At 49.7% G+C, this 26291-nt stretch overlaps 11 protein-coding genes and 1 non-coding gene across 12 annotated transcripts; 8 read left to right on the forward strand and 4 right to left on the reverse strand.

Annotated features, from left to right (window-relative positions):
- Nucleotides 1–105: 105 nt before the first annotated feature.
- Pdw03_3498 (Plasma membrane zinc ion transporter, putative) lies at nucleotides 106–1956 on the forward strand (the record flags this gene model as incomplete). Its single annotated transcript, XM_014676639.1, has 4 exons — nucleotides 106–358; nucleotides 412–1485; nucleotides 1546–1645; nucleotides 1698–1956. The coding sequence occupies 4 exons, from the start codon at nucleotides 106–108 to the stop codon at nucleotides 1954–1956; spliced, it is 1686 nt and encodes a 561-aa protein (XP_014532125.1).
- A 635-nt stretch (nucleotides 1957–2591) lies between these two features.
- Nucleotides 2592–4052, reverse strand: Pdw03_3499 (DNA-repair protein, UmuC-like, N-terminal; the record flags this gene model as incomplete). Its single annotated transcript, XM_066100509.1, has 2 exons — nucleotides 2592–3146; nucleotides 3207–4052. 2 exons carry the CDS (start codon nucleotides 4050–4052, stop codon nucleotides 2592–2594), a joined length of 1401 nt encoding a protein of 466 aa, XP_065955909.1.
- Nucleotides 4053–4354: 302 nt separating this feature from the next.
- Nucleotides 4355–7901, reverse strand: Pdw03_3500 (DNA damage repair protein Mus42, putative; the record flags this gene model as incomplete). Its single annotated transcript, XM_014676637.1, has 2 exons — nucleotides 4355–7797; nucleotides 7847–7901. The coding sequence occupies 2 exons, from the start codon at nucleotides 7899–7901 to the stop codon at nucleotides 4355–4357; spliced, it is 3498 nt and encodes a 1165-aa protein (XP_014532123.1).
- Nucleotides 7902–8225: 324 nt separating this feature from the next.
- Pdw03_3501 (FK506-binding protein 4) lies at nucleotides 8226–9834 on the forward strand (the record flags this gene model as incomplete). Its single annotated transcript, XM_014676636.1, has 3 exons — nucleotides 8226–8312; nucleotides 8369–8803; nucleotides 8863–9834. 3 exons carry the CDS (start codon nucleotides 8226–8228, stop codon nucleotides 9832–9834), a joined length of 1494 nt encoding a protein of 497 aa, XP_014532122.1.
- Nucleotides 9835–10652: 818 nt separating this feature from the next.
- On the forward strand, nucleotides 10653–12159 carry Pdw03_3502 (Zinc finger, C3HC4 RING-type; the record flags this gene model as incomplete). The annotated part of the gene is made up of 4 exons (XM_066100510.1): nucleotides 10653–10754; nucleotides 10814–11304; nucleotides 11357–11797; nucleotides 11871–12159. The coding sequence occupies 4 exons, from the start codon at nucleotides 10653–10655 to the stop codon at nucleotides 12157–12159; spliced, it is 1323 nt and encodes a 440-aa protein (XP_065955910.1).
- Nucleotides 12160–12493: 334 nt separating this feature from the next.
- On the forward strand, nucleotides 12494–12565 carry Pdw03_tRNA7. The gene has a single exon. It is a non-coding gene; the product is annotated as a tRNA-Ala (tRNA).
- Nucleotides 12566–12682: 117 nt separating this feature from the next.
- Pdw03_3503 (uncharacterized protein) lies at nucleotides 12683–13147 on the forward strand (the record flags this gene model as incomplete). Its single annotated transcript, XM_066100511.1, has 5 exons — nucleotides 12683–12708; nucleotides 12768–12835; nucleotides 12889–12953; nucleotides 13018–13049; nucleotides 13111–13147. The coding sequence occupies 5 exons, from the start codon at nucleotides 12683–12685 to the stop codon at nucleotides 13145–13147; spliced, it is 228 nt and encodes a 75-aa protein (XP_065955911.1).
- A 2936-nt stretch (nucleotides 13148–16083) lies between these two features.
- Pdw03_3504 (Metallopeptidase Mip1) lies at nucleotides 16084–18471 on the reverse strand (the record flags this gene model as incomplete). Its single annotated transcript, XM_014676632.1, has 1 exon — nucleotides 16084–18471. The coding sequence occupies one exon, from the start codon at nucleotides 18469–18471 to the stop codon at nucleotides 16084–16086; it is 2388 nt and encodes a 795-aa protein (XP_014532118.1).
- Nucleotides 18472–18686: 215 nt separating this feature from the next.
- Nucleotides 18687–19605, forward strand: Pdw03_3505 (Mitochondrial protein, putative; the record flags this gene model as incomplete). Its single annotated transcript, XM_014676631.2, has 3 exons — nucleotides 18687–18713; nucleotides 18797–18889; nucleotides 18967–19605. The coding sequence occupies 3 exons, from the start codon at nucleotides 18687–18689 to the stop codon at nucleotides 19603–19605; spliced, it is 759 nt and encodes a 252-aa protein (XP_014532117.2).
- Nucleotides 19606–19856: 251 nt separating this feature from the next.
- Pdw03_3506 (Golgi reassembly stacking protein, putative) lies at nucleotides 19857–21020 on the reverse strand (the record flags this gene model as incomplete). The annotated part of the gene is made up of 3 exons (XM_014676630.1): nucleotides 19857–20654; nucleotides 20709–20792; nucleotides 20847–21020. 3 exons carry the CDS (start codon nucleotides 21018–21020, stop codon nucleotides 19857–19859), a joined length of 1056 nt encoding a protein of 351 aa, XP_014532116.1.
- Nucleotides 21021–21205: 185 nt separating this feature from the next.
- Pdw03_3507 (RNA cap guanine-N2 methyltransferase) lies at nucleotides 21206–22063 on the forward strand (the record flags this gene model as incomplete). Its single annotated transcript, XM_014676629.2, has 4 exons — nucleotides 21206–21279; nucleotides 21328–21426; nucleotides 21477–21769; nucleotides 21819–22063. 4 exons carry the CDS (start codon nucleotides 21206–21208, stop codon nucleotides 22061–22063), a joined length of 711 nt encoding a protein of 236 aa, XP_014532115.2.
- A 459-nt stretch (nucleotides 22064–22522) lies between these two features.
- Nucleotides 22523–25873, forward strand: Pdw03_3508 (Putative Transcription initiation factor TFIID, subunit TAF1; the record flags this gene model as incomplete). The annotated part of the gene is made up of 1 exon (XM_014676628.1): nucleotides 22523–25873. One exon carries the CDS (start codon nucleotides 22523–22525, stop codon nucleotides 25871–25873), a length of 3351 nt encoding a protein of 1116 aa, XP_014532114.1.
- Between the last annotated feature and the right edge of the window lie 418 nt (nucleotides 25874–26291).

The raw sequence follows: 26291 nt of genomic DNA on the forward strand, positions 1-26291 counted from the left end.
CGGGGTCGGCGCTGCCTTGTGGCCATAATTTAGGGGCGAATTGATTATTTTCACTTCGTACACAGAGTCCAGATAGTTAGGAGTACGGTCCAATATCCTAGCATCATGAATTGCCCATCTCGGACTGATGACACATTACTGCACGATGGGTGGAATCAGAGCCCGAACTTCCTTTCTCCGGACCTGACTACCCGCCAAGACCTCAATGGCATCGCAAACACCCGGGAGAACAAAGGCGACGATTCTGGCCCAGGCACTCTGGGGGGAAGCTCTAATTGGAAGGGCATTCCTCCGCTAGAGGAAAAGGAGGCAGGGAATCACCTTGGCCCGGGGTGCGAGACGTCCCTGACAATGTCAGGTATGAAAAGCAACCATATGTTCTTAAGCAATAACTTCCTAACGAGTGAACAGAACGTCTCGCTCCCCCAAATACTAACCGTGGAATTGGTCACAAAGTACTTGATCCAAGTCGTAATGTTTTCCTACCATATCAGAGCATCAAGGACTGGGCGTTGTGGCTCGTCTCCGTGCTCCTTGTCTCGGCAGTCATATCCTTCGACAGTCTGAAGCGGGATTTCAGATCTAAACAACCTCTCATGCTGGAAGCACCTGCTATTCAGCAGTACACATTGCCAGTCAAACGATCAAGTTGTGCTCAAGGAGGTACCCGTGGTGCCTACGACCTGCCTCTGCACGTTGCAGCCCTCTTCATCATCTTGGCCACTTCCAGCATTGCATGCGCATTCCCCATCCTTGCCACTAGATTCCCAAGAATGCATATCCCGCCCGCGTTCCTTTTTTTCGTCACCCATTTTGGAACTGGTGTCCTCATCGCCACAGCATTTGTGCATCTCCTTCCAACGGCGTTTACTTCGCTAGGAGACCCATGTCTATCTGATTTCTGGACAAACGACTACCCAGCCATGCCGGGTGCTATTGCCATGGGTGGTATATTTCTCGTTACGGTCATCGAAATGGCATTCAGTCCAGCCCAGAGTATCTGCCGTGGAGAAAACCAGGTCCCAGCGGAAAAGCCAGCTTCCTGCACTGCGGATGTGATGACAACTCCAATTCCAACCCTTGATGTCCATGGATATCCCGACCAGGCTAGAGTGCCGAGCTCACATTCCGTTGGGATGGATGGCCGATCTCATTTGCGAGACAAGGGTCCGCTATTTGGAAGGTCCGCGAGTATCAGCCGAGCCATCAATCGTATGAGCGAAGGAACTGAAGATATACTTCGAATTGCATCTGCATCTGATGTCAGAACTCATCACGAGAAGAAAAACGGAGCTATTCAGACAGACGTGGAGCATCATGACGATACATTCGCCTTAACCCCTGGGCAGAAGCAGAAGAAAGAGACCATGCAGGTCTACCTTCTTGAAATGGGTATTCTTTTCCATAGCGTTTTTATCGGCATGTCACTCAGTGTATCTGTTGGCAGTGAATTTGTAATTCTCCTGATTGCCATTGTCTTCCATCGTGAGTTCTCCGCATCCGTCCACTCTATCGGAGTAGCAGATTTGACTTAACGAACTACAGAAACATTTGAAGGTCTGGCTCTTGGGTCCCGTATTGCCTCACTTCCCTGGTCAGAAAAGCAACTCCAGCCTTGGATCATGTCCCTTGCGTACGGATGCACGTAAGTCGATTTCCCACTCCGTTTAGACTCAAAGGTGCTGACAAAGGTCTAGAACACCAATTGGGCAGGCTATTGGCCTCGCAACCCATACACTCTACAGCCCCGACTCGGAGGTTGGTCTGCTCGTTGTCGGCGTCATGAATGCCATATCAGCTGGACTATTGATTTTTGCCTCGCTCGTGGAGTTAATGTCGGAAGACTTTCTCAGTGATGAGAGCTGGCGCATTCTTCGTGGGAAGAGAAGGGTTTTTGCCTGCATCCTGGTGTTTCTAGGTGCTTTCTGCATGAGCATCGTCGGCGCCTGGGCCTAAACGCCCCCGGGCTGTGGATGCTCCGGACAATTTGGTCTGTCACAGGCTGGACATTCGTCTCATCAGTAGAATCACAATTGGTTTAACTTGGCCGTATTTAGAACTTTGGTAGGAGACATTTTATAGTTGACTTTCCAGTATACATAGCAAAAATTTAGTTACCGACAGAGGGGTTGGTTGTAGCCCCGAGTGTCTAGTTCGTTGGAATGCTATCAGCGTATCTTCTTTCCTCAAGACTGGTTCAATGGTAGAAGAACCAAAGCAATATGGTTGTTCCATGGTATTAGAATATCCCGTTAGATGGAGGTACCCCGCTGCTATGCCCAAGATTAGCTGAGGGAATAAACTCGAATGGTAAAGGGCTGGTATAGGGAAGGGGGAGAAGGAGCAGAAAAAGAGAATTCGTGTCTCAACTACTCCTGAAGAGGTTCGAAACCCTGGCCAGTTTCACTAATGTTGACCTTCCTAATTCGGTATTACCCGTGGTCATTATTCAACCCAGCAGTAAAATGACTCCATGTCTCTCACCCACTCGGGCCACGATGGGAGGATTTTGCCAGAACACTTTGAAATAGAGTTAAATAGGCCATTTAGGAATCATCGAGGTGAGATATCCATTAGCTGACATTCACCCTTTACCACCCACCCCACCGGGCTCTGCTCTCACGCCCATATTCTTCTTCATTGTAGCCATCCCATTCATCACGCAGATCACTGGCTGTTCGGACACAATTATCGATCCGTTGCCCTCGGAAATGCAAATCTCCGCAGCAGCTTATCATTCCAATAATATCACCATCACCCAAAAACTCAATCCAACCTTCCTGGTCATCTGCAAAGCTCATTTCACCCTCACCGGTCTCTCTCCCACGCCACTTAAACGGAACTTTGTCAAAGGAGGGTTTCATAGGTCGTTCTGGCATCCACAGTACACCCTCAAACATTCCGAACTCGTATGTCCCCCAGATCTCCTTTCCATTGAGGCGCAAGGATAAGGTAATTCCGTCAGACGGCATAGCGTGCGGCCAGTTGTCTTCAATATCGAAGGAATGGACTTTGTACGTCCCATTGAGTAGGCCCAGGGTGCATTTCAGGGTTCGGGGTGGAGATGGTGGGTCAAATGCCCCGGACGCGCTCGCATAGTCAATGTCCATCGGGTCATCTAGAGCATCGTAAGGTTGTTCTCCGTTCTGCTCGGGTAAATTAGTTGCGTGCCCTTTGTGTTTGTGAATGGTGGAGGAGATATTTACTATTCCGCAGGCGTATTCATACGATGGAGGCACATCATCATACTCAGGCTGCTCAGGCCATCCACTCGGCTCGGAATCCTTCCTGTTGTCTTGTGTCTTTTTGCCATGCACGCGACGTTTGGCGGTCTGTGATTGATTGGGTTTCTCCTCATCATTCAACACCCTTTTTCTCTTGACTGGGGCAAATTTAGGTGTAGCAGGCTTGACAGCAGCGGGTTTATCAGCAGCCTTAATCGCAGCCTTGGTCGCAACCGGTTTTACTGCAGTGGCTTTGGGCACAACGGTCTTAGGGGCGGTATTCTTCTTATGGAAAGCGGTTTTGGGCATAACAGCTTTAGTGGCCGCAGTTTTCACAGCTGTGGCTTTGGCAGCAGCCTTTGTCGCCACAGGTTTGGCTGCGGCTTTGAGTGCAGTAGTCTTGCTCTCAATGTTTTTGGATACAACAGTCTTAGATGTTGTAATTGTCTTGGTGGTAACATATTTCGTCGTTGTGATTTTGATATTGACTTGTGGCTGCTCCTCCGAACCCTGTTTCTTCCATTCTTTCTTCAGATTCTTTTCGATTTGTAGGCTTTCCTTGGGGACAGTCAATGCCCCGTCTTGCAGGGCTTTCAGGAGCCTCATCTTAGCAGTCGCCTTGACCTTCGACGGTGGCAGGCCATAATGAAGGAGCTGTGCTTCATACCAATGACCTGGGTGGTCTGGTGTGCTCTTGTCGGTAGTCGCGGTATCATATAGGGCCTTTATCTCAGCCGGCGCAGCACGACGGTGGATCTGTCCTCCAGATGCGGTGACATAGAATGTGTCGACATTGAAGGAGAATTGACCGTTGGTGACAGGCGGCATGATGGGTCCAATGTTGTGTAAACACAACGAAGACACGGGGGTGGATTGATAGATGCGGGGCATGCCCATGGATCACGGCCCCACCTTGATCTGCCTCATCTTTGCATCATCACTCCTCGATACTTTGTTCATCACATCTTTTCTGGGGATTTCTTCTCTTCCAGCATTTGTCCAATTCGTACGTAAGCATCACTTATGTATTTATGCGATGTAGGCATACAGATCTTGCATGGATTTTCAACCCTGGTGGGCTCATTTCGGCATGAACAGTCAACGATTTGATGTCAACATTTGGGTATCATTTACGAAAAGTCCACCGGAGGGAGCTTTCTCTGCTCTAGAGCTATCTGAACACTGTACTGTATGCTCTCTATAGCTTCTTCCCAGCTTATAGTTCCCTCGGGCCGGGATCCTCGTGGCTCTTTAGACCCCTGCTGCTGCGAATGATCATCGACCAACCACATCAACCAACGTACCACTGAAACAGCTTTGTCCATATCCTTCTCTTGCAATGTCACACTGGACAAATATTTACATAACAAACTAACATCATCACCATAAGGGCCATCAGCCGCAAAGACTTCATGCCATGAGCCAACAGCATCTCGCAGATCTGGTAACTGGGAAAGGCGCTGTGACGTAAACACGGGACGCTTGGGGAGAGGCGGTAGAGATAGAAGTTTCTCTACGGTGATTGGTGCAGGGGGAGCCTCCTGTGCCCGAGACGGAGGTCTTTTTGCGGGTTCAGTAGCTCGCAAGCGCTGTTGCATACGGGAGCGGTTTTGTTCTTCAAGGAGTTCCTGTCTGATGTCTTCAGGCAGAGCAGCAAGAAATTCGGCTGAAGCTTCGACGGGCTCTTCGAAATTTGGTGACGCTTGTCTAGACATAGCCTCTTCATTGAGACTAGCAGATACGGCTGCAGGGTGAGGAAGAACGAATCCAAAGCTTGATTGATTCAGAGGCTTGGGCTTAGGCTTGTTCGCAATCGCTGCCGACTTTGGTGGGCGGCCACGCCTCTTTTTGGGTGGTGAGACTGGCCTTCTCGGCTTGAGAGAACTAGATGTTGATGGACGCGACTCTGGTACTGCCGGCGCGAGCGGCGCCGGGGTGTTAGTGGCTGGGTGACTATAGTATTCCAATACTTCTTGACGAACATCTTCAGGCAATGCCGCCAACGTATCAGGGTCCAGCTGGGACTGCGGGGGAAGGTTGGCTTGGGCAGGTTGTCGTGCTTCACGCGGGAGAGGACATGGAGAACCAGAGCGAGAATCCTGGCGCGGCTTTGCTTGTTGCACAAGCCTTGATCTGATATCCGTGGGCAACTCGGCAAGGACTTTGGGATCTGCTTGAGTGGGCATAATAAACTGGGACCCTGAGATGTTGAGTGGCTTATGGGCACTATCGCTGAGTACTGGATCCGCTTGGATACGAACAGAGTCATCTTTCTGCGGACTCTCCAGCTCGTCAGGGTCTGCATCTAAAATGATTTTCTTGCGAGGTGGAGACTTCTGGAAGTTGAGTTGTCGCTGGCTGCTCTCGGGGCCTGAAGGGCCAGACTTGATTGGTTCAAGTTTGGTCATTTGCACACCAAGACCTCTCAAGTCTCCAGGTGAAAAGTTGAAACTTCTCAACATCGATATCGCCTCTTTCCCAATGACTTCTGGTGCATTGGTCGCAACACCAAGGGCGACACTCTTATTGAATGTGTCACACTTTCCATGACCAAGATGCTTGACCGGTTGCAGTGGAGCGTCTATCGATCGACGCATCACTTTTAGAGTAAGTTGTTTCCCCTTCATCAGATTTTCCATCAATCTTCGATTTAGCTCCTCGCATAGAGAATGCACAAAGTCATCTGCTTGGTCCTGATTGACAAATCGAATCCCCCAGTTGACCTCGGCCGAGACAGATTTCCTCGTGGTTTGATCGCCGACTTCTGTTCGGTCGATTCCGCGAGCATATTCCCATAATTTATTTCCAGTTTTAGGTCCCAGGCTGGATATCAGTTTCTCTCTCGGGAGATCTCTGATGTCTTTCACAAATCTCACACTCAGCTCTTCGAGTTTGATTGCCATGCTACTGCCCACTCCAGGAAGATCACGAACAGTGAGGTCTCCAATAAAGTCCAGAACAGCATCTGGCTTCAATTGAAACTGTCCAGCTGGCTTGGCTTTTTTGAGAGACACTTTTGCGAGCAGAATGTTGTTACCAATTCCGACAGAGACTGCGCACCCTGTCTTCTCTTTGATTGAATCGCGTAAATTTTGGGCAATTTCGTCCGCTTTAACTTGCTCACGATAAATTGATCCTTCTGAAATAGCCTTTCCATCTGAGCCGCCAGCTTCTAGACACGAATTTGTGACATCAATCAAAGCCTCGTCGATACTGACACTTTGCACGGTACCATCAATGGCAAGTATCGAGGTGTAGAACTTACGACTCGCATCTTCATAGGCAGGGAAATCATACGGCAAGACCTTGAGATCGGAGCACAATTGCAAGGCAGCTTTCATCCACATCCCATTCTTAACACCTCGAGCACGTGCAGGATAATTACAACTAGCAATCTCAGAGCTTGATCCAGAGCCGTGGGCGATAGCAACCGGCTTGCCTTGGAGCTCGGGATGTTTTCGAACTGAGACAGCTGCAAAAAAAAAGTCGAAGTCGACATGTAGAATGTACCGTCTTGATCCAGGGACAGGTTTCTTTTGTGATGTCTGAGACTGTGCATTCTCCTTCGTTGCAACCTGCAGTTGGGCTTTCAGATCCGCCTTCCAGGTTGACAAATGATGGAGGCGAGACTCCCTATAATACTGCTGCAGAAATTCTGGATTGACAACCGAGGACTTCTGCATCCTTGGGTCAGAAAGGAGCTTTGCGTTGTATTCTTCAGAAGTCAAAGCGGATTTTGGTAGACTTTTTTTGTCGAGAGGCGAGGTTGACTCGAGGTCTACCAATGGATCTGGTAAAGTGGGCACTTGATCGGAATTGGGAGCTTGATGTGGCATTGTAGATTGTGTTATATCACTGGCTGGTGTCTCTTGCTGATGTTGAGGTTCATGAACTTCGTCCTCTTTCTCCATAGTGAAGCTAGGGAAGTCACCATAGTCTGACTGGGATGATTGGCTCGGCATGGTTGATGAAACCATCTGCGGGGCTTTGGGCCGTGTAGACGGGGTCACAGGATTTGATGAAGAGCCAATAACCGCTTTGGTTATACTCATATCTCGGAGCTGAGAGCTATACCAACTGGCCCTTGATTGTTCTTTGTAACCTGGGCGAGGGCTATTCATATGGCTGATAAACCGGCCATCATCAAACTTGAGTACCCTCTGTGCCTGACCTTCATCTACTATTCTAAATTCATCCCAGGGCAGGAGACGTCCTGCTTTGATACTGTCCGTCACCCACGTAGGTTTCACTATGCGGTAGCGGCGGAACTCTTCACGCTTCTTGGGTGTCAAAGCACTGGCGATGATGTGAGTAGCCGCAGTCTTACCATCTAGATATTGAAGAAAGCCACCCCCATGGCTGACAATCAGATGGTGCAGGTCTTGCAAGGACGGTTGTGTGTACCCATTGACATGAGCAACTATACCCCGGAAAATTGGCGGGCAATCTCCAGCTGATGCTCGAATTTCCACGTCAAGATTCTGTAACTTCATTTTTTTTCGGCGCATGTAGTCACCAAACCCGCCGAAGCTAGAGGCCTCGTACTCCTCTCCTGCTTCATCATTGAAGTCATCTGGACACGGTCAGATAAGAGCGGGGACTGAAATTCGGACTAAACGTACGATTTTCAATGCTTTTGCGCACTGCACTAGATTTAATCTCATGACGGGAGCCCATTTTGGGCCGCAACGACCATGATGACCGATAAGACAATAAAAAGGCAAAAGAGAGAAGAATGCTCTTTCGCGCGAAGCTCAGCAATCATCACGTGGATCCAAGCTTCCAGAGAGCGGTCAGAGGTGGCAATACACCGGCGGTGAAGGATCCATTGATCTCATTGACCGAATTTTTTTCTCCAATTTTTTGCCGCATTTGTTGCTTGGTAGCATATTTTCTTCTCTTCTCTTTTCTTCCCTTCATCCACACATTTTTCCACGTGGTTCATTCTCCTTTTGAACTTGATCTTTTTTCATCTTCCTCAGTTTATTCTAATTATTCACAATGTCTGCCGTTCAGCCTGTCGCAGTCTATGCGCTCCGGGTTCCGCCTGGTGCCATGGTTCAAGCAGTCCCCAACGCTGCTGCTTCGGTCAGCCTTGCTCTGATCATCAATCAGCTGATTCCTCATGCTAATATAGAGTCTAGTTCCGCATCACTATGGCCGCTATCGATCCCGATGAGGCCCCAGAGTACGAGGATGACCAGGACTCAAGCAAGCCTTCCCGCTCCACTCTGAAGATTGTTCGCGCTCCTCCCGGTCTTGACCTCGACGAGGATGATGAGGATGATGAAGACTACAGTGATGGGGACGAGGAGGATTCCGATGAGGAGGAGTCCAACGGTGGCCCTAGCGATAAGGAGAAGGCCCGCAAGCTCAAGGCAGCTGCTGCCCTCAAGGACCTCGAGGACGCCATGGAGGAAGATGATGAGGAGGAGGATGATGATGAGGATTTCGACCTGAAAGCTGCTATCTCTAAGCTCATCAAGGGTAAGGGCCCCGCCCTTGACGATGAGGACTCCGAGTCCGAGGAGGGCCTGGAGCTTGATGAGAATGTTCTTTGCACTCTCAGCCCTAGCCAGGTAAGACCAACACTCTCTTGGGTACAAAATGTGAATATTGACGTCAAATACCTCTGTAGAACTACCAACAGCCTCTGGATATCACTGTCTGCGAGGGTGAGCCCGTGTTCTTCAAGGTCACCGGTAACCACACCGTCTTCCTGACCGGGAACTACGTCATTGGTCCCGATGAGAGTCACGACCATGACCACGAAGATGAGGACGAGGATGACTACGACCTTTCTCCCGATGAGGATGAGCTTGACATGGATGACCTCATGGCTATGCAAGATGATGAGAGCGATGACCTTGATGACATTGAGGACCCCAGAATCACTGAGGTCGAGAGTGAGGAGGAGGCCCCTAAGCTTGTTGAGTCTAAGAAGGGCAAGAACAAGCGTGCCGCAGAGGAGGAAGTCACTCTCGATGATCTGATGGCCAAGGCCAACAAGGCCAAGTCTACCAAGTCTGAGGAGCCCACCTTGACCAAGGCCCAGCAGAAGAAGCTCAAGAAGAACAACGGCGATGCCGCCGCTGTTGAGCCTAAGGAGGCCAAGAAGGATGCTAAGAAGGATGCTAAGAAGGATGCTAAGAAGGATGCTAAGAAGGAAGAGAAGAAGGATGACAAGAAGGAGGCCAAGACCGACAAGAAGGTCCAGTTCGCCAAGAACCTCGAGCAGGGCCCTACTCCCTCCGGCGACAAGCCCACTGGCACCCTCGGCGTTAAGGAGATCCGTGGAGTCAAGCTTGATGACAAGAAGCTTGGAAAGGGTGTTGCTGCCAAGAGCGGTAACACCGTCGCCATGCGCTATATCGGCAAGCTCGAGGACGGCAAGGTTTTCGACTCTAACAAGAAGGGCAAGCCTTTCACCTTCAAACTCGGAAGGGGCGAGGTCATCAAGGGTTGGGACATCGGTATCGCGGGCATGGCTGTCGGTGGTGAGCGTCGCATCTCCATCCCTCCTTCTCTCGCATACGGCAAGAAGGCCCTTCCCGGCATCCCCGCCAACTCTAAGCTCATCTTCGACGTTAAGCTCCTCGAAATCAAGTAAACTGCTCGATACTGCCATCCGTCTTTTCATCGGGGTGTTTGAGGTTACCGGTTCAATTGCATCATTCCTGTGATATCCATTGCTGTCTCTTTTTTCAGTTCACTCCCCCACTACATTTAGCAGGGATGAGATGATCGCGAGGAATTTGTATCCCTGCATGGAAAAAGTGACCATCTATTGCTGTTTATTATATACTTTGTACTAGTCTTCTTATAAATTGATCATATGATTGAGTCTTAATGTCTGTTCCAGTGTAAAAAGAGGCTTCAGAAACTTGTTCTCTAATGATTCGAGACTGTATGCTTCGTCTCCTTACCCTTGCAACATACGTCGCAACAAATTCCCCGGTGTAAAAACCGCATATGAAATAACAGATTTCAAGGCTGCCTGATGCATGGCCTTCAATTTTTGCATTTGTGAAACGTTTGCGTTCTTTTTTTTTCATACATCTAGTCTCGGATAACAGTCCATCGGTGATTCTCTTGGCCTTTTTGAGTCTACGGAGGCGATCACTGATCAACGTCATTGCCTCTTTACCACCTGCCGACCTCTAGAGCCTCCAAGGCTCACTAAATCGAGAAATCACCTTTCGATCTTCCTTTGTTGCAACACGTTGCGTTGCCACGTCCGTGAAACATTTACCCACATCACGTCTTTGTCCAATGAAGTCATGGTCATCTAGCCAACTATGATCACTCCCCGCAGACAAGATTACGACTTGTGACTGTTCTGGTGCTTATCGATTTTATCGGCTTCAATCCTAACATCATTGTTGTACAACGCCTTATAACTCTTTACTTGTTTATCTGTATCGCGACATGGACAGCAGCGACCGCATGTTATGTCATGCCTGTGGCGGGGTTTGGATTAAGAATGATGATTTGACGTGCCCGCACTGTGAATCCGAGTTCACAGAAATAGTACAGAGGATGCTTTCTCTCTTGATTTCTTTCATTCTAACGCTGTCTTTTACTCTTAGATTGAGATTCCTCCAGAACTACCTGCCGAGGGCTTCCCCTCACACCATGCTGACTCCCCGTCGCCTCCACGCGTCAACCCATGGATAGATTACAATCCATGGGAACGAGACACACAAGAACGGGAAGGCCCTGAGCTTTTCGGAAGGAACACTCCTCCACTTTCCTCCTTGCGCACATATAGATCACCCGATGGCCGTTTCTCCTTCAGCAGCGCAACGCTGGATACTGGAACTCCTTCGAGTCAGCGGAATAATGGCCCGAACCCTATGGTTCCGATGATGATACAAAGCTTCGATGCAATTTTACAAAGTTTTATGGAGCCAAACCCTCGTGGATATAGGGGATTTGGGGAGGATCCCTTCCATCCTCAATCCTCTACCTCTCCCGACTGGCTTGAAGACGATCACCTCACAGGCCATCACCCAGGCCTATCTCCCCGCAATGCAGATGCGCCGCAACGGCATAACCGCAACCCGATGGACTTGGATGAGTATGCAATGACTCTCTATGTTACGATGATTTGCAGACTGATCAGAAGATAGAATCATGGACGCCATTCGCGCTGACCTTGGAGTACAAACTATGCGAAGCTCACGTGGAGCTCGTGGCCCGACAATCCCACATCCACTTTCATTATTGTCCACGTTTCTCAACATGAATCGAAGCGGGGATGCAGTATATTCGCAACAAGAGCTCGACCGAGTCATCACACAACTGCTTGAGAATACTGGGGGGACCAGTACTGCGGCACCGCCAGCATCGGATGCTGCTGTCCACGCTTTGCCAAAGAAAAGGGTAAATGAAGAGATGATGGGATCGGAAGGGAAAGCCGTGTGTTCCATTTGCATGGATAATGTTGAACTCGGTTTGGAAGTCACGGTGTTACCATGCGCACACTGGTTTCATTTCGACTGCATCCATGCATGGCTGACCCAACATGATACTTGTCCACATTGCCGACGTAGCATAAATTCAACCGCCGCGTAAGTCTACGTGAGTTGTATGCGCAGCTGTATGCACAACCTGAGAACTTTCCGCTGACAGTACATTCCACAGAGGCGGAGAAGGCACCTGTGAGAATCCGGTAGTGATTCAGGATAGTCCTGAGCAATCGAGATCCCACAGGCGTTATAGTTCTACTCGCACCGCACGCAGTGGCAGATCTTCGTTGTCTTCATTGCACGGTCGCCTGTCCCCACAATTTCCACCCCGCCGGTCCCCTACGCCGGAGGGTGGGCAATCCAGCAACCGACGGTCCAGCCGGGGCGAAGGTAGCAGTGGAGGGGGATTCACCAATTGGTTTACAACTCGATTTGGAAGCAGTACACGAGAAGACTCGACATAGGTGTCAATCTCGATTTATGTTGTACACACAGCGAAAGGGGGGGGGGGGTTTCCCTTGGATTTGCATCTCCTACATTAAGCTTCTGTGTTTGGATTAACCAGTGCATAGACCCTAGGAATTTTCTCCTTCGTAGCAACTTTTGGATGTTTGTTTCATCTTCGAAAGCGGTGCGTGGCTGTACCAGCAGCCCCTCCTTGCATCACATCTTCCCTGTGCCACTATTTCGGATTGATTGTGGATGAATCAGTACTGTTGTATATGTTGGTAAGCCTCTATTGGATGTAAATCAAATTTCCCTCATGTATCGTGAAATGGCAACCACTTCCATCTAATTGGGCTTGTGGTTTAGTGGTATAATACTCCCTTAGCATGGGAGTGGTCCGGGGTTCGATTCCCCGCGAGTCCATTTTTTTGGGGGGGGGTTGAATATTGATCCCGTGCTTGAAGACAAATGAATTTTTTGTTTTTTAATTTTGATTTTTGTCAGATATAACTGAAACCATCCTTTTGTTCTATTTCAGACATGCTCTCTTTTACCAATGCTTTTGGGTATTTCAGCCACGGATGCCCATGATTTTCGTCTTTGTTAGCCTCCATGTCCACATCAGGTGCTTTGCACTCAACAACTCCAGCTCCCAGGCTGTCAGTTTCATTTCATTAATTCTGTCTTCTGTAAGTATGCTTCTTTCTAGTGTATAGCACCTCTTCGGTACATGCTGTGTTTTGTAGGGTTTCCCAGTCAATGTTTTGGGAGGTTATATATCCCGAACCCCTGCTGGTCGGTGGACAGATCGGTGAGAATAGCCCCTGATCTTGACTTTATACACTCCCATGGACTTATCCGTATTCAATCACTAGCAACTTAAGTTATTCTTCAAACTTCCCGTAAGGTTGTTTTTCAGAGAAAAGATCTGGCATTTTATCCCCAAGATCCTCACATGAATGTCGAAGACACCATCGTGTTCTCCAGCTTCAGCACACATGCTAGTTCCGAATGGGTACCCCTCGGATGATTGGAGCAGGGGGCGTCAAAAGCACCCAGTACAAGCGCCGGGTATGACTCGAACCCCTGACAGCTTATCAGTGTCATGGGTAGGTCATTTTGTCCTTTAAGATTCAAACCAGGTTATCTTCGTGGCTGTTGTACAACAGAGACTGAAGATATGCGCAGAAGTGAGTTCTACGTGAACGTGCCGTTGTTCATCGGTACCCCAAGAAGGAGTCTGTACCCCCCCGTACGGCTTGCATGACTTGATGGGTTGTTCTGCTAGAGGCGAAGAGATCTGCGTCGTGAAAGTGACTACAGCGGCAGCTGCCGTCGTATGATCTTGAACTGGCCATTAGGGTCCGATCTTCCGAGGTGTGTGGTGCGCTGCCTCCCCTGCGTAGAAGGAACTTGGATGGTGGCGTACAGAAAAAAAGATTCTGTGAGCAGAGTAAGGATTGTCTTCTCCTATGGTGACGTAGGCTATCCCCTCAGATGCACCAGTGATTCACCAAGGACTCCGTACTTGGTTCTCTGATATGCCCGAGACACGTTGGGTAAAACTACGGTGAATTACACTGCGTAATGACTAGAACCCCAGCTACTCCGGGCTGTGTCTCATTTGCCATCTACGAATCTTTGGCTTCTGCAAAATTGCATTCGAAATGAGGGGTTGTCTCCACGTCACATCTCATGCGATAATAAGCCTCGCGGGGTCACATCACATACCCTACAACATAAAGATCCAAAAAAAAAAAAAAAAAAAAAACACTTGACCAGTTTCAACATTGGTGCACATGACATTGAAACCTGGGTGTTTGGAGGTTGAGACGAGGTCGTCCATGCGGGGATCAGGCAGGCCATCCTGACGTTTCAAAGCAAAAAGCAAAGATGGATTGTGTGTTTGATTAAGATAGAATGACGTTTAAAATGCAACCAGCGAATTTGAGAGCCATCCAATCTCTCAGACCTGCTATACGTTGCCGGACAGCAGAACCCGTTATCACAATCCGTTATACAACCCGTCATTTGACAACGTCATGTATCCGCCCCCACAAGGGCTGGATTGTCATAAGCCATGACCGACACGGATTGAGGAATTTCTTCCGCCGAGCTGCTTTGAGTTCTCGCTCACTACGCTGCATGTCCATCCAAACGGTTGGGGTGATGATGCGAGGAGGGGGTGGGGGGTAGTTGGAGTGGAGCGTTGTCTCAAAACTGGAACTGATTCGATCGAAGTCGTCCTCGACCTTTGATGTCTCTGTGACTGGATATTCTGCAGAGGGCTTACCGACAGTTGCTGAGCGTGATATGGGTGCATTGTCAATCTTCGTAGAGGGACATGAGATTGGGAACGCTACGGTGGTTGGTTGGGGCCTTGAATGGACCGCGATGTGCTCGGGAGAGGCATGAGAACCCGAAAATTCAGATGTATCGTTGGTTTTGAGATTCTGGGCCGTGTGAGGGGATGGTGGATTTTCACCTGCCCCCTCTGTTCCCATCGATAAGTCGAACTTCCTCCTTATGCTTGTCGTTCCTGATAGCGTAAAGGTTTGACAGAAGGTAGCGTACGACTGACGAAGATACATCTCTCTCGCTGCTTCCACGTCGAAAAAAGGGCACTCCTCTTCAATTCTCTCGTGAATAGGGTCATATGGTGTCATCTCGTGAGCGTGATGAGCTGGCGAGCATAGATTGTATAGATCAACATCTGTTGCAATGTTGAGATCTCTGAGATTCCTTGCACTCAGCGCATGTTCTTGAGATCTGGCCCTGACGATTGCTCGAGAAATTCTCTTAGAAATCCTCCTCGAAAACTGGGAAACCGTGTTTCGTCGACGGAGTGAGTGGCATGGTTGATCTATCGAATGTCGAGTAGAGAAGGTGTCACTTGACGCGAAAGAAGCACTGTCATTGACAATGAGGAGGTTAGGCATTTTGATTTGACTGCTGATTGAAAGAAGAAAATTGAAGGTCAGGCTGGGAATAAATGATTTCGCAGTGCTGCAAACGCTTTTCAGGTTGACTGAGCATGAGTCGAATGAAAAGAGGTTGGGATTATAAAATCCTACGCAACGAACAAAAGAGAGCGGTGAAATCTTCTGAAGTACAGGTGAGGTATTCCGGTACTTATTGCAGATTGCAGGTATACTCAGAAGGCCTCTATGTGCAAGCCTGTAGGGATTTTATACAGTTGATACAATCCATCCCCTCTTAAGTAAGACAGATCTTCGATAAAAGCAATACTGAGGTCAATATCGGTTGAAAGAATGTCCTCCATCTTGAAAATTGACACAAACTACACAAAGAGCATGTGCCCTACCGGTGCAATTCAACGGCAAAACCGTGCTTTGCCTATTGTCGTCGGGGCAGAGAAGGGTATACCGTCACGCTAAGGCAAGCCACCATGCACAGCGAAAGAAGAAAGACGTCAGAGGCATTGAGACTGGAGGATGACAATGTGCGATGAGGCTTGTTGGTTGTGGGAAAGTCATATTTTGCCTAGTCTGAGTTTCCTAGTCTTAGAACTATGCCGAGAGGCAAAACCGATTGTCTATTCACGTTCATGTTGGAAGACTTGTTAAGCATCAGAAACGAGATTGAAAAAGTCGTAAGACACGAGACAAGGGTGTAGTGAGACATTCTAGTCCTGTCATCGCCAACGCCAACAACGGTGGCGCTACTTAGGACCCTTGTTTCAGACATGGCATCCAATGTAGACCGGAGAATATTGGATTGCCCAACCTCCTACTGGATAGGTTCACCTGTAGCATACCTAGGTAAGTAGCACATGATTCGACGGTAATTATTGGTCCACGGTCAAGAGACAGTTCGAGCCCTAAGAGTCTGATTGCAAATATCACAAGATCAAATCATATCACGCACCTATGTTTATTTACAAAGCTTTGAAAGACAGGTATAGATACACTCGCGTCACATTATCCAGACACGCCCTCACGTCCGAGGCCCCAGCGACCAACCTCACGCATGGCCTCGTCCCCACCTTCAGCCAGCCGTCCGTTGGTATTAGAGGGGTTGCTGCTTCCCAGGACACCGGCTACACATTGCCAGCCATTACGGCCACCCCCCCAGCGGAGGACTTCACGTTTGTATCGCTCTCCGGCAGCACGATCAGTTGCTGCTTGACCAGACTGGAACACGTCCTGCCAAAGTTTGTTCGCGATTGCGCGGTCAAAGATGTAGCTGTAGTACGTGGCACCGTAGCCATACAAGTGGCCGAAGAAGCCCTGCCAAGAGGTACGCGGTTTGACATTGTTTGGATCAGGCAGACTGGAATACTCAGAAAAGACTCGATGATAGATGGCGGTGGAATCAATGCCAGCCGAGCTGACTTCGGCTGAGATCGAGTGATAGGCCTGATCAACGAGCGCCATGAGAATCTGTGCTTCATTCTCAACGGCACCATAGATGGACCCATGCGCAGTGCGGTCTAGTTCCATACTCTGCATCATACTCTCAGACAAAGGCTCGTCGGTCTTCCAGTGTCTCGCGTAGAGGCGCAGTACCTCTGGCGCAGTTGCAAAGCTCTCCATCAATACAGATGGAAGTTCGGCGAAGTCCGTGGCGCATCGAGTACCGGAGATGGATTGCAGAGGTGTCTGGCCCAGGATGGAGTGGACGGCGTGGCCCATCTCGTGGAACAAGGTGCGAACACTCTGCTCACTCAAGAGAGTTGGCTGGCCGGTGCCATTGACCTGAGGTTCCTGGAAATCACACACGAGGGCAATGGTTGGGAGTTGGCGCAGTGTGTTAGTTTGTGGATCTACACCAGTGGCCATGCCATCGTTCGGGTGGGCGGATTGGTTCATGGAGGCACACTCGGCGATCTCCTCTGCAGAGATTTCGCGTGAGCAGCGCAAAGTAAAGTGAGCCGGATTTGGGTGTTTGCTCGGCCGTGTAAACAGGTCACAGTAGACGACTGCAATGTGATTCTCCGATTCATCCACCACGTCCAATCGACGAACGTCTGGATGCCAAGTCTCGCCAGGAGATGCTTCATGTGGGACTAGACGCACACCATACAAACGGTCAAAGAGTCGAGAGAGGCCTTGCATCACTGTTCCCAAAGAAAAGAAATCATTGACAACACCCATGTGACGAGAGCGACGAGCCTGGGAATACTCTAGGACGCGCTTATGAACGTAGTATGCATGATCCCAAGGGCGCAGGGAGGAGCCACCTTTCAATTCCTGCAGTTTGGAAAGTTCTTCCCGGACTGGACCCTGATTGCTTGACACAAGCGAAGTCAAAAAGTTTGATACTGCCTCGGGTGTTTTGGCCATTTTGTCGCCCAGAGTCATATGCGCAAAGCTCTGGTAGCCAGTGAGTTGTGCCAACTCTGCCCTCTTCGATAGAAGTTCCTCCAGTCTTTGAATTTGGCGCTTGCTGGAAGTTCGAGTAGCGAGATAGATGTCTTTGCGAACTTCCTCATCATGCACCGAGCGCAGAGCAAGCCGAGGGACAATCCCCATAGTCGGAACTGGAGCTTTCTTGTTCCATCGCTTGATTTTGGAGATAACAATAGGATCCAATCCTTGTAGGCTGTTGGCACCAAAAACAATCTGGGACTTTGCAGGCTCCGCGCCGTTCATGAAATCGGAACCCAACTGGCTCACATCATTCGAGAGGTTTACAAAACGCTGCCTCACATTGGGTGGCATATGAATTGCAGAGTTCGAAAAATCCTTATTGAGGATCTGTGCCACGATCCGTTCTGCCTCGGTCCAGTATGATGTCACGTCGGGGTTGTTCAAGGCCTTGTTAAGCTGTTCATGAAGCCCTGTAGTTGTGTTCAAAACGTTCATATATTCAAACATAAGAGCCCACGCCTGCGTGGCTGCTTCTTGTATCCGTGGGTCGGGGTGAATGGTTCGAATGAAGTCGGACAGATCGATGACGCGACACAGGAGATCGCTCAGCTGGTCCAAGTCTCGTGCTAGGGCCCTATATTCCTCAACTGTCGAGGCTGCAAGCACCTTGGCTACGATAGCTTGGCATCTCTGTAGCGAGACATTCGCGAATGTCCTAAAGCCCTCGGGGCTTGTCAAGTATTGGTTTTGGACCAACCCAGCTCGCCGTGGAATTGTGGTGGTGCTCTGCTGGGAGAACTCATTCCAAAACGGTTGGGAATCAAAAACGCGGCGTAGAGTATGGTCATCGATCTTCTTTCTTGGTGCACTGTTATCGGCTGGAATGTACTCAAACGACGTTGACGGAGAAGATGCGGCGCTCTCGAAGGCTCGGGATTGGAGCCGCAGATGTATGCATTTCCGACATGTCCATGTTCGTCGCAGAGGGCGAAGCATTGTTAATACTGTATTAAAAGCAGATTGAAACCATCGGAAATTAGAAAATCACAAACTCCCTATTGCAAGACATAAGAGTGAAAGAGAACGGGCAATGACGGAGTTTTCTGGTGGTTCCGCCGAGCCGAAGAATTCCCGTCCTGCTCCAACACGACTTTGCTTCATCCTCACTACCAGCTCCCCCCCCCCCCTCTGCTCTTCCCCACACCCTCAGGATGTCATTCCGGCCGATGTTGCAACAGGTATGTCTTTGTTTAGTTTCTTACTCTAAAGTTGGATGCAATTGATTCCAAAATGCCGCGTTTCCATACTGACTTGTGGCCAGCGGGCTGTGGCTCCAATCGCAGCCACTCTTCTCGCGGGAGGTATTGCTCTGTTCCCCAAGAAGACCGCTTTCGCAGAAGAGCCCCGAGACATTGTATGATAAGATCTGTTCCTAGCTCTATTGAAAGTCTGAAAGGCTTGGTCTGACACACGACTTCTTCCCTAATATAGCGGAAACCTATCTACGATGACTTCTCAGCCGATATTCCTGAACCCTCCAACCCCTCTCAGCTTGCTGCACCTGTCACCCCCAAGCTGATATCCGCGCCGGCTGCGCAACAAGCTCCCTCTTCGCCCACCCCGACAGACATTTTGACCGCTCAGGTCCGACAAGCTCGCCTCTTCCTCTACTCACACTCCCTTGCCGCAGAGCAGGGCTTCAACAACTTCCTGTCCCGGGCCCTCAACATCGAAAACTGCTTCACCAACACCGTTGCCTCGCTCGCACCTTCTGCCGAGTCCGGCGAGCGTCTTTTGCCCGGCGGTGTCTATGTCGTCGTGACCGCTATGGCCGGCTCGATTGTCTCGCGTAACCGTGGCATCTTCCTCCGCACTGCATCTCCACTCGCTTTCGGTACCATTGCCGCCTATACTCTCCTGCCCGTGACGATGCGGAATGTCGGAGACTTGGTTTGGGAGTACGAGAAGAAGGTCCCTGCCGTTGCAGAGAAGCACTTGGCTTTCCGTGAGCGTGCAGAGCACATCTGGTACACCGGCATTGCGCACAGTGGAATGGCGCGCCAGATGATGGAGGAGAAGATCGGTGACACCCGGAAGAAGTTGGAAGAGCTGGTGAGCAAGGGCCACTAAACTTAGCCCGGCTGTTTGGGGCTATAGAGCAGATTTATTTGTCGCATATGTGCGCTTAGAACTCTTAGATCCGAAGACATAACCGGATTGATTCCTTTTGTTTGAATCGTTCAGTCATTAAGTAAGTGGTCTGACAAGAGCACCTTTAACGTACGCTTGCAAATGGGAACAGGTAGCTTGCGATGATCGACATAGTTTGATTTCGTCATTCTCTACATTAAGTTGCTTTCTGTTTTCTCTATGCCGTTAATTCAGTCTTCCTGCGCAATTCCTGGTGATCCCTCCGGCGCAGGGCTCCCCGAGTGAGAGGGCTCGACTCCTACCTTCGGCGGCGGAGGTAGAGGAGTTCCATGCCGTGACGGCGTATAGTCTTGCTCCCGACTTTTCTCTTCACCCTCCGCAAAGTAATCATCAAAAGCTCTATTAGGTGATGCCGTCGGCCGTGGTCTTCCTGTACGACGGGCGGCGGGCGATCTGCTCTGTAACGGCGAGGTACCTCTTGCTTGAGTGGAGGCTAGGGGTGGCGGGGCTGTGATGTTTGCTGGGACTAGCAAGCTACCTGTCATGCCCGGCATAACGCCTGCAGGGCCACCCGCCGGGGCAGCAGTGCCATCCTCGCGTGTCTCGAATACAACCTCCCCTGGTCCCTCGACCTCTTCTCCAAGTCCAATGGGTAGTCGGTGAAGAGCACCGTATCCCAACTCTGCACCGAGGGCGCCTTCACCACCCCAGCCTCTGGTAGGAACGAGCTCAACCTCGCGAACCACATCAAACTCGCTGTTGTAAACCCACAGTACCAGCGTGCGATTTAGATGATCTTCAACCAACTCCCCGAGTGCCGACTCCCCTCTTAACGTCCCGCTGGGGGTTCCAATGATATAATCTGAGTAAGGAAGCAATCCAGCTCGGTATGCGGGACTAAGTGGGGATGGGATTGCAATGACATGCCAGATGTTGTGCGTAGAAGAGAGGGGGGCAAGCTGCAGCGCGAGGCCGAGGGAGGGGTTCGTTGGCGGTATGGGATGAGTGACTGTGTGTGTTCGTTGACCCTGATAGAATATCAAGTTAGCTGGAATATTGAGGTACCCTCTAAGTATCATTACCTTCGCACTCCACACTTCAAGTGTCACGCTTCCCCCAGCGCAATTTCGGCATTCTGTCGCAAAGAGGTTCGGGTCCGGATCTTCCTGTATATCAGTGTGAGCGAAGCTATGATGCCGGAATTAGTCCTCTATACTCACAATTGTATGACCATTGATACCCACGATAAAGTCAAACCATGGCTCTAGTGGTAATTCTGGGTCTTTGTTGCGGAGGACCTGGAAACCAAATGCGTTGTCACTGGGGCCGTTGCGAGGCTGCTGGCCAGGCTCCCCGTCTAGCCGGCTGATGAAGCGATTTAAAGCGCCGAACATAGTCCCCTGCTATAATTAAGATTGCGAGAGGCGATTGAATGAGGCTGAAAAGGGGAGCTGTCATAAGGAATGTTTTACCTCGTGCGAGCTGGCCAGATACACAGGTGCAAACCATGCAAACGCCGCCCATCTTTATCAGTTATCGAGAATGGATCGATCATTTCGCTTTATCGCTGCATTGTATCATGGCAGACGAAGACGCGCCTCCAGAGGTGCATCACTACAGCAGCTTGCACGAAGTGCCCTGGGATATCCAGAAGTAAGTGTTCTTGTCATTAAACAGCACCAAAGCTAACGCAATTGCCAGCTACTGGGCACAACGCTACCGGATCTTTTCCAAGTACGACGATGGTGTGTGGTTGACCGATGATGCTTGGTTTGGTGTCACTCCAGAACCAGTCGCGAAGTTTGTGACTCTCTTCTTATATGTCAGATCTTCTGCTGACCTGTGCTCAGCGTAATAGCTTCGCAAATTGCCGGATCAGCTCCTGCTGGGCGTAGGATTCTCGTGGATGCCTTCGCTGGCGCAGGCGGAAACACCATTGCATTTGCCTTGACTGGAAAATGGAAACGAATCTACGCGATTGAAAAAAATCCTGCCGTGCTCAAGTGCGCAAAACACAACGCAAAAATTTATGGGGTGGAGGACAAAATCACTTGGTTTGAAGGCGATTGTTTCGAGATTCTCAAGAATCAACTTAAAGATCTGGCGCCGTACAGCGTCGTCTTCGCCAGTCCTCCCTGGGGAGGTGAGTTCTATCGAAACTTTACTTCTATGACATGAACTAAATGTAGCAGGCCCGGGATATCGTTCGGATCAGGTATTCAACTTGAAGACCATGGAGCCATATTCCCTCCAGAGATTGTATGATGAATACTCAGTATTCAGCAAGCACATAGTCCTTTACATACCAAGGACCTCTGATTTGAAACAAATTGCAAAACTGGTCCCTGACGGTGACAAGGCTACAGTAATGCACTACTGTATGGAGGGTGCAAGCAAGGCGTTGTGTATTTTTTATGGGGATTTCAATGTGTCATGACTTACGGTTGCTATTATTTGACAATTATGTCATGAAATGTATATTTACTTCCAAACTTGTTTTACTATCTAATTTTCTTCATTGTCTTTCTTGAAAAGATCCTATTGAGTCCATTCAAGCACTCCATGTTAAGACTTCAGGCATCAAGCTGATTGCCTTATCGGGTTAGCGTAGATCCGGTCCCTTGCGCTTTTATCCTGGAAACCTCTTCGACCACCTGTCCGACACGCCCCTCCTCTTCTCCTCTTTCTCCTGCGTGACCAGAGCCACGGCAAAACCCACGTCCAAACCGCAGACTCGAATAATACCCAGATGTGCACATTCTGAATCGCGTCGTCGCGTTGTCTGGCTCGCGCCTACATTCTTAACCACACGATTTCTCTCATTAACTTGTTGAATCTGACGCTTTCTTCCTTTACAACACTTCTTTCGCCTTCAACACAAGTGTACTTACACATCATGCCTCATGCAACACCGAAGGCCCCGGAGGGCGAGGACGATACCGATTTCGACGATGTGATGCGACAACTGAACAACTACGAAGATACCGGACCCTCTTTAGATTTCTTGTCGCGTGATTTGGAGGTTGGCGAAAAAGCCGACGATGCAATTGACTACGAGGATTTCGAAGACGATGAACTTCCGGAGGAAGAGATTGCCGGACGCCCAGCCCCAGCCCTGTCTGCAGTGAATGACAATCAAGATCATTTCGCGAATCTGGGATCAGACGACGCAGCTCTCTTCGGAAACGGCGACGATCTCTTCGGTGACCAGGTAGAGGGGGCTCATGCCCAGGATGACAATCTCGATGATCTCTTCGGCGAAGGTTCTTTTTCGCCTCCTCCTGCTGGACAGGAAGATTCTACCCGTGGCCTTTTCGAAGACGAAGAAATGCCCTTAACAGATGCGCCCGTTAACCTACCACCCATCCCGTCAGCCCCGGAACCGCAACCAGAGCCACCTCTGATGGAGGAAGATGAATTCCAGGATGATGACAGTATCATGTCGGAAGACATGAATCCTGTCGAACTCCGCGCATGGAAACTTCAGCAGCAGTTGTTCGCGATGTCAGGCGTTGAAAACCCACCTGCACCGCCTGAGAACCATGAAGAGCTTTTACATTCCTTGTTTCCCTCGTTTGACCGCAACACTCTTCCACGTTGGCTCGAGTTGATTCCTCATAAGAAGGCCATATTCATTGGAAAGCAGCCGACCAAGCCGCCTAAGCCTGTCTTACCCACGAAAGTGAATATTGAGCTGGCGGCTGATCAAGAGCGTGCATTCAGAACGGGCCAACCCTTGAAGCGTGGCCTCGATCATGAAACTCATGGCTTGGTGATGATTACACGATTGGACCGTGAAGAAGAGGGAGATGAGGCAGAGGAGGATACAAAGGATGATATTGACCTGGATGATGTGGACGGAGATGAAGTGCTGCCGGGTGGCTTCACCATGCAGGACCTTCGAACGATTTGTGTGGACTGGGATGTGAAGGATGACATCTCCAACATTGACCCGGAAGAGAAGCCGTTGGCACAAAGAAAAGATGGTATATTTGATGACGATGAAGCAGATTGGCTCATGGAAACTGAGCTTCCAAACAAGAAACGAAAGACTGGCCCGACTCCGATGGATGTCATTGCTCTATCACATATTGACATCCCACTACTGGATGATCCAGAACAAGCCACATTGAAAATCGCAAAGAGAGTGACAATCGATCTCAACGATCCCAACATTCTTGTCGACGAATTAAGAGTGGACGCCGTTGCAAATAAACCGAAACACGCCGCTCCTCGCACCAGGGATGAAGTAGACCTGAATCTGACGCGCCGTCTCACTCAGCGATACAACATTTCGAATGATCAAGCATACGACATGCTCAAACAGAATCATCAGAACAAGATCCGCAGTACTCTTGGCAATGTGACACTCGAGCACGGTCTGCCAGCCCTGCGTCTGCAATGGCCCTACTACAAGACTGAGTTGGCCAAGGCTGAAGCTAGATCTTTCCACCGACCTGCTTTGGCCTTCCGGCCTGGGCAAACGTCCTGGTTCAAGAATCCCGCTCAGTTTAGACGCAAGCACCTGCGTGGCAAAGATGCAAAAACTGTCTATGATTCTACAAAGTCATTGTCCATGGGAGATAACTCCAATGTCTTGCTGGTGGAATATTCAGAGGAGCTGCCCATGACGCTAGCTAATTTTGGAATGTGCAATCGCTTTATCAATTATTACCGGCGGAAGAATATTGATGATCCCACTCGCCCAAGGGCAGACATTGGCGAAACAGTTGTTCTCTTACCCCAGGATAAGAGCCCCTACTCAATCTTTGGCCATGTTGATCCCGGCGAAATTTCCCCGGCAATCTCAAACTCCATGTACCGAGCACCGCTATTCCCGCATCAACCAAAATCTACGGATTTCCTCGTGGTCCGCAACACTACTGGATCCGAAGGTTGTCATTACTACCTGCGCAACATTGAAAACTTCTACGTTGCCGGACAGCAATTCCCATCGGTTGACATTCCTGGACCGCATTCGCGCAAGGTGACAACTGTCGCCAAGAATCGCATGAAGATGCTGGTCTATCGTTTATTGAAGAAGAGCCCAGATGAGCGACTCGCGATCAGCGATGTTACAGCCCACATACCAAACACTACGGATATGCAGAACCGACAGAAGGTCAAGGATTTCCTTCAGCATGACAAAGACACCAAATATTGGAAGCCACTGGATCCAGTCCTCCCCGACCAAGACACAATCCGCTCTTGGGTCCAGCCCGAAGATGTTTGTCTTCTCGAATCCATGCAGATTGGACAGCAGCATCTCCACGACACCGGTTATGGCAACGATGCCGAAACTGGGGGCGAAAACGAAGAGGACGAGGAATTGGAAAGCTTCGAGCAGCAGATGGCTCCCTGGAAGGCAACCCGCAACTTTTTGTTGGCCTCACAAGGTAAGGCCATGCTGAAACTTCATGGCGAAGGAGACCCCACCGGCCGTGGTGAGGGCTATAACTTCATCAAAACAAGCATGAAGGGTGGGTTCAAGGCCATCGGTGAAAGCGTTGAAGATAAGCTGGACGCGCAGCGACTTAAGGAGCTTGGAGGTCACAGCTACAATGTTGCCCGCCAGCAAAAATCATACGAAACATCTATTCGTCGGATTTGGGATGCTCAAAAAAGCAGTCTTTCCTCCACCATCGAGCATTCCGACCAGGAAAGCGACGTGGACCAAGAAGACGAATACCAAGACCAATTCAACAAACCAACACCCCGATCTGAAGCACCGACACCCGGACCATATCGTCGTGACGATGAGACAACAAGTCAGTTCAGCAAGATGAGTTTCAACAGCCAGCGCGGCAAAGTGTTGCGCATAACCCGCCAGATCAAGCAAGAAAATGGCGAAATTGTGGAGCAGGAACAACACGTTTTCGATCCACGAGTCATCAGACATTACATCCAACACCGTCACCACAACGAAGCCATGCACACAAAGCTGGAATCCCTCCAACCCACGGGCGATCCTGAAGTCGATGCCCGCAACCGGAAGTTGATCGAGGCCGAGCTTGGCCGTCTCAACCGCAACAAGGAGCGTCGTTTCGCCCGCGAGAAGCAAAAGGGCATTCCTCGTTCTGGCGACCCGGATGGCAAGCCAGCAGGTACTCAGCGCAAGTGTGCCAATTGCGGCCAGGTCGGACACATCAAAACAAACAAGAAGCTTTGTCCATTGCTCAATGGGACTATGAAGCCCGAGGACCGTGTCACGGATTCGGCTTTCTCCATGAGCGCGCCAGTCCTGTGAGCTCGGTTCGCTTTTTTGCCACTTGTGCATCTATCTTTTTTAATCATTCTCCCCGTCATATCCATCTACTCCGAACTTGATACCCCCTTCAAAGCTTCTCTGTACTGAGTTTGCTCTCCGATACCCTGTTTTCCTACCCACCAGACGTGATTTAAGACCTAACATTGGTACTTTCTCCTTGATGTGTGTATGAATTTCTCAGCATTGCCTCAATTTCTTTTGGGTATTCCGCTTCATTCTTCTTTGACATAGTATCATAGGAAATAGGATTATTCAATCTGATGCCGATTTTTTTGGCACAGTAGGCTAATATCTTCGGTCCGTAACATATATTTGTTCCTAAGGATACACGAGAGGGAGAGTGGTGTGAAAACAGTAGTTCCAAGGACGGTGAATATGTCACCGATGAGAGAGCGAG

Source organism: Penicillium digitatum, chromosome 1, assembly GCF_016767815.1.
Source record: "Penicillium digitatum chromosome 1, complete sequence".
NCBI lineage: Eukaryota > Fungi > Ascomycota > Eurotiomycetes > Eurotiales > Aspergillaceae > Penicillium > Penicillium digitatum.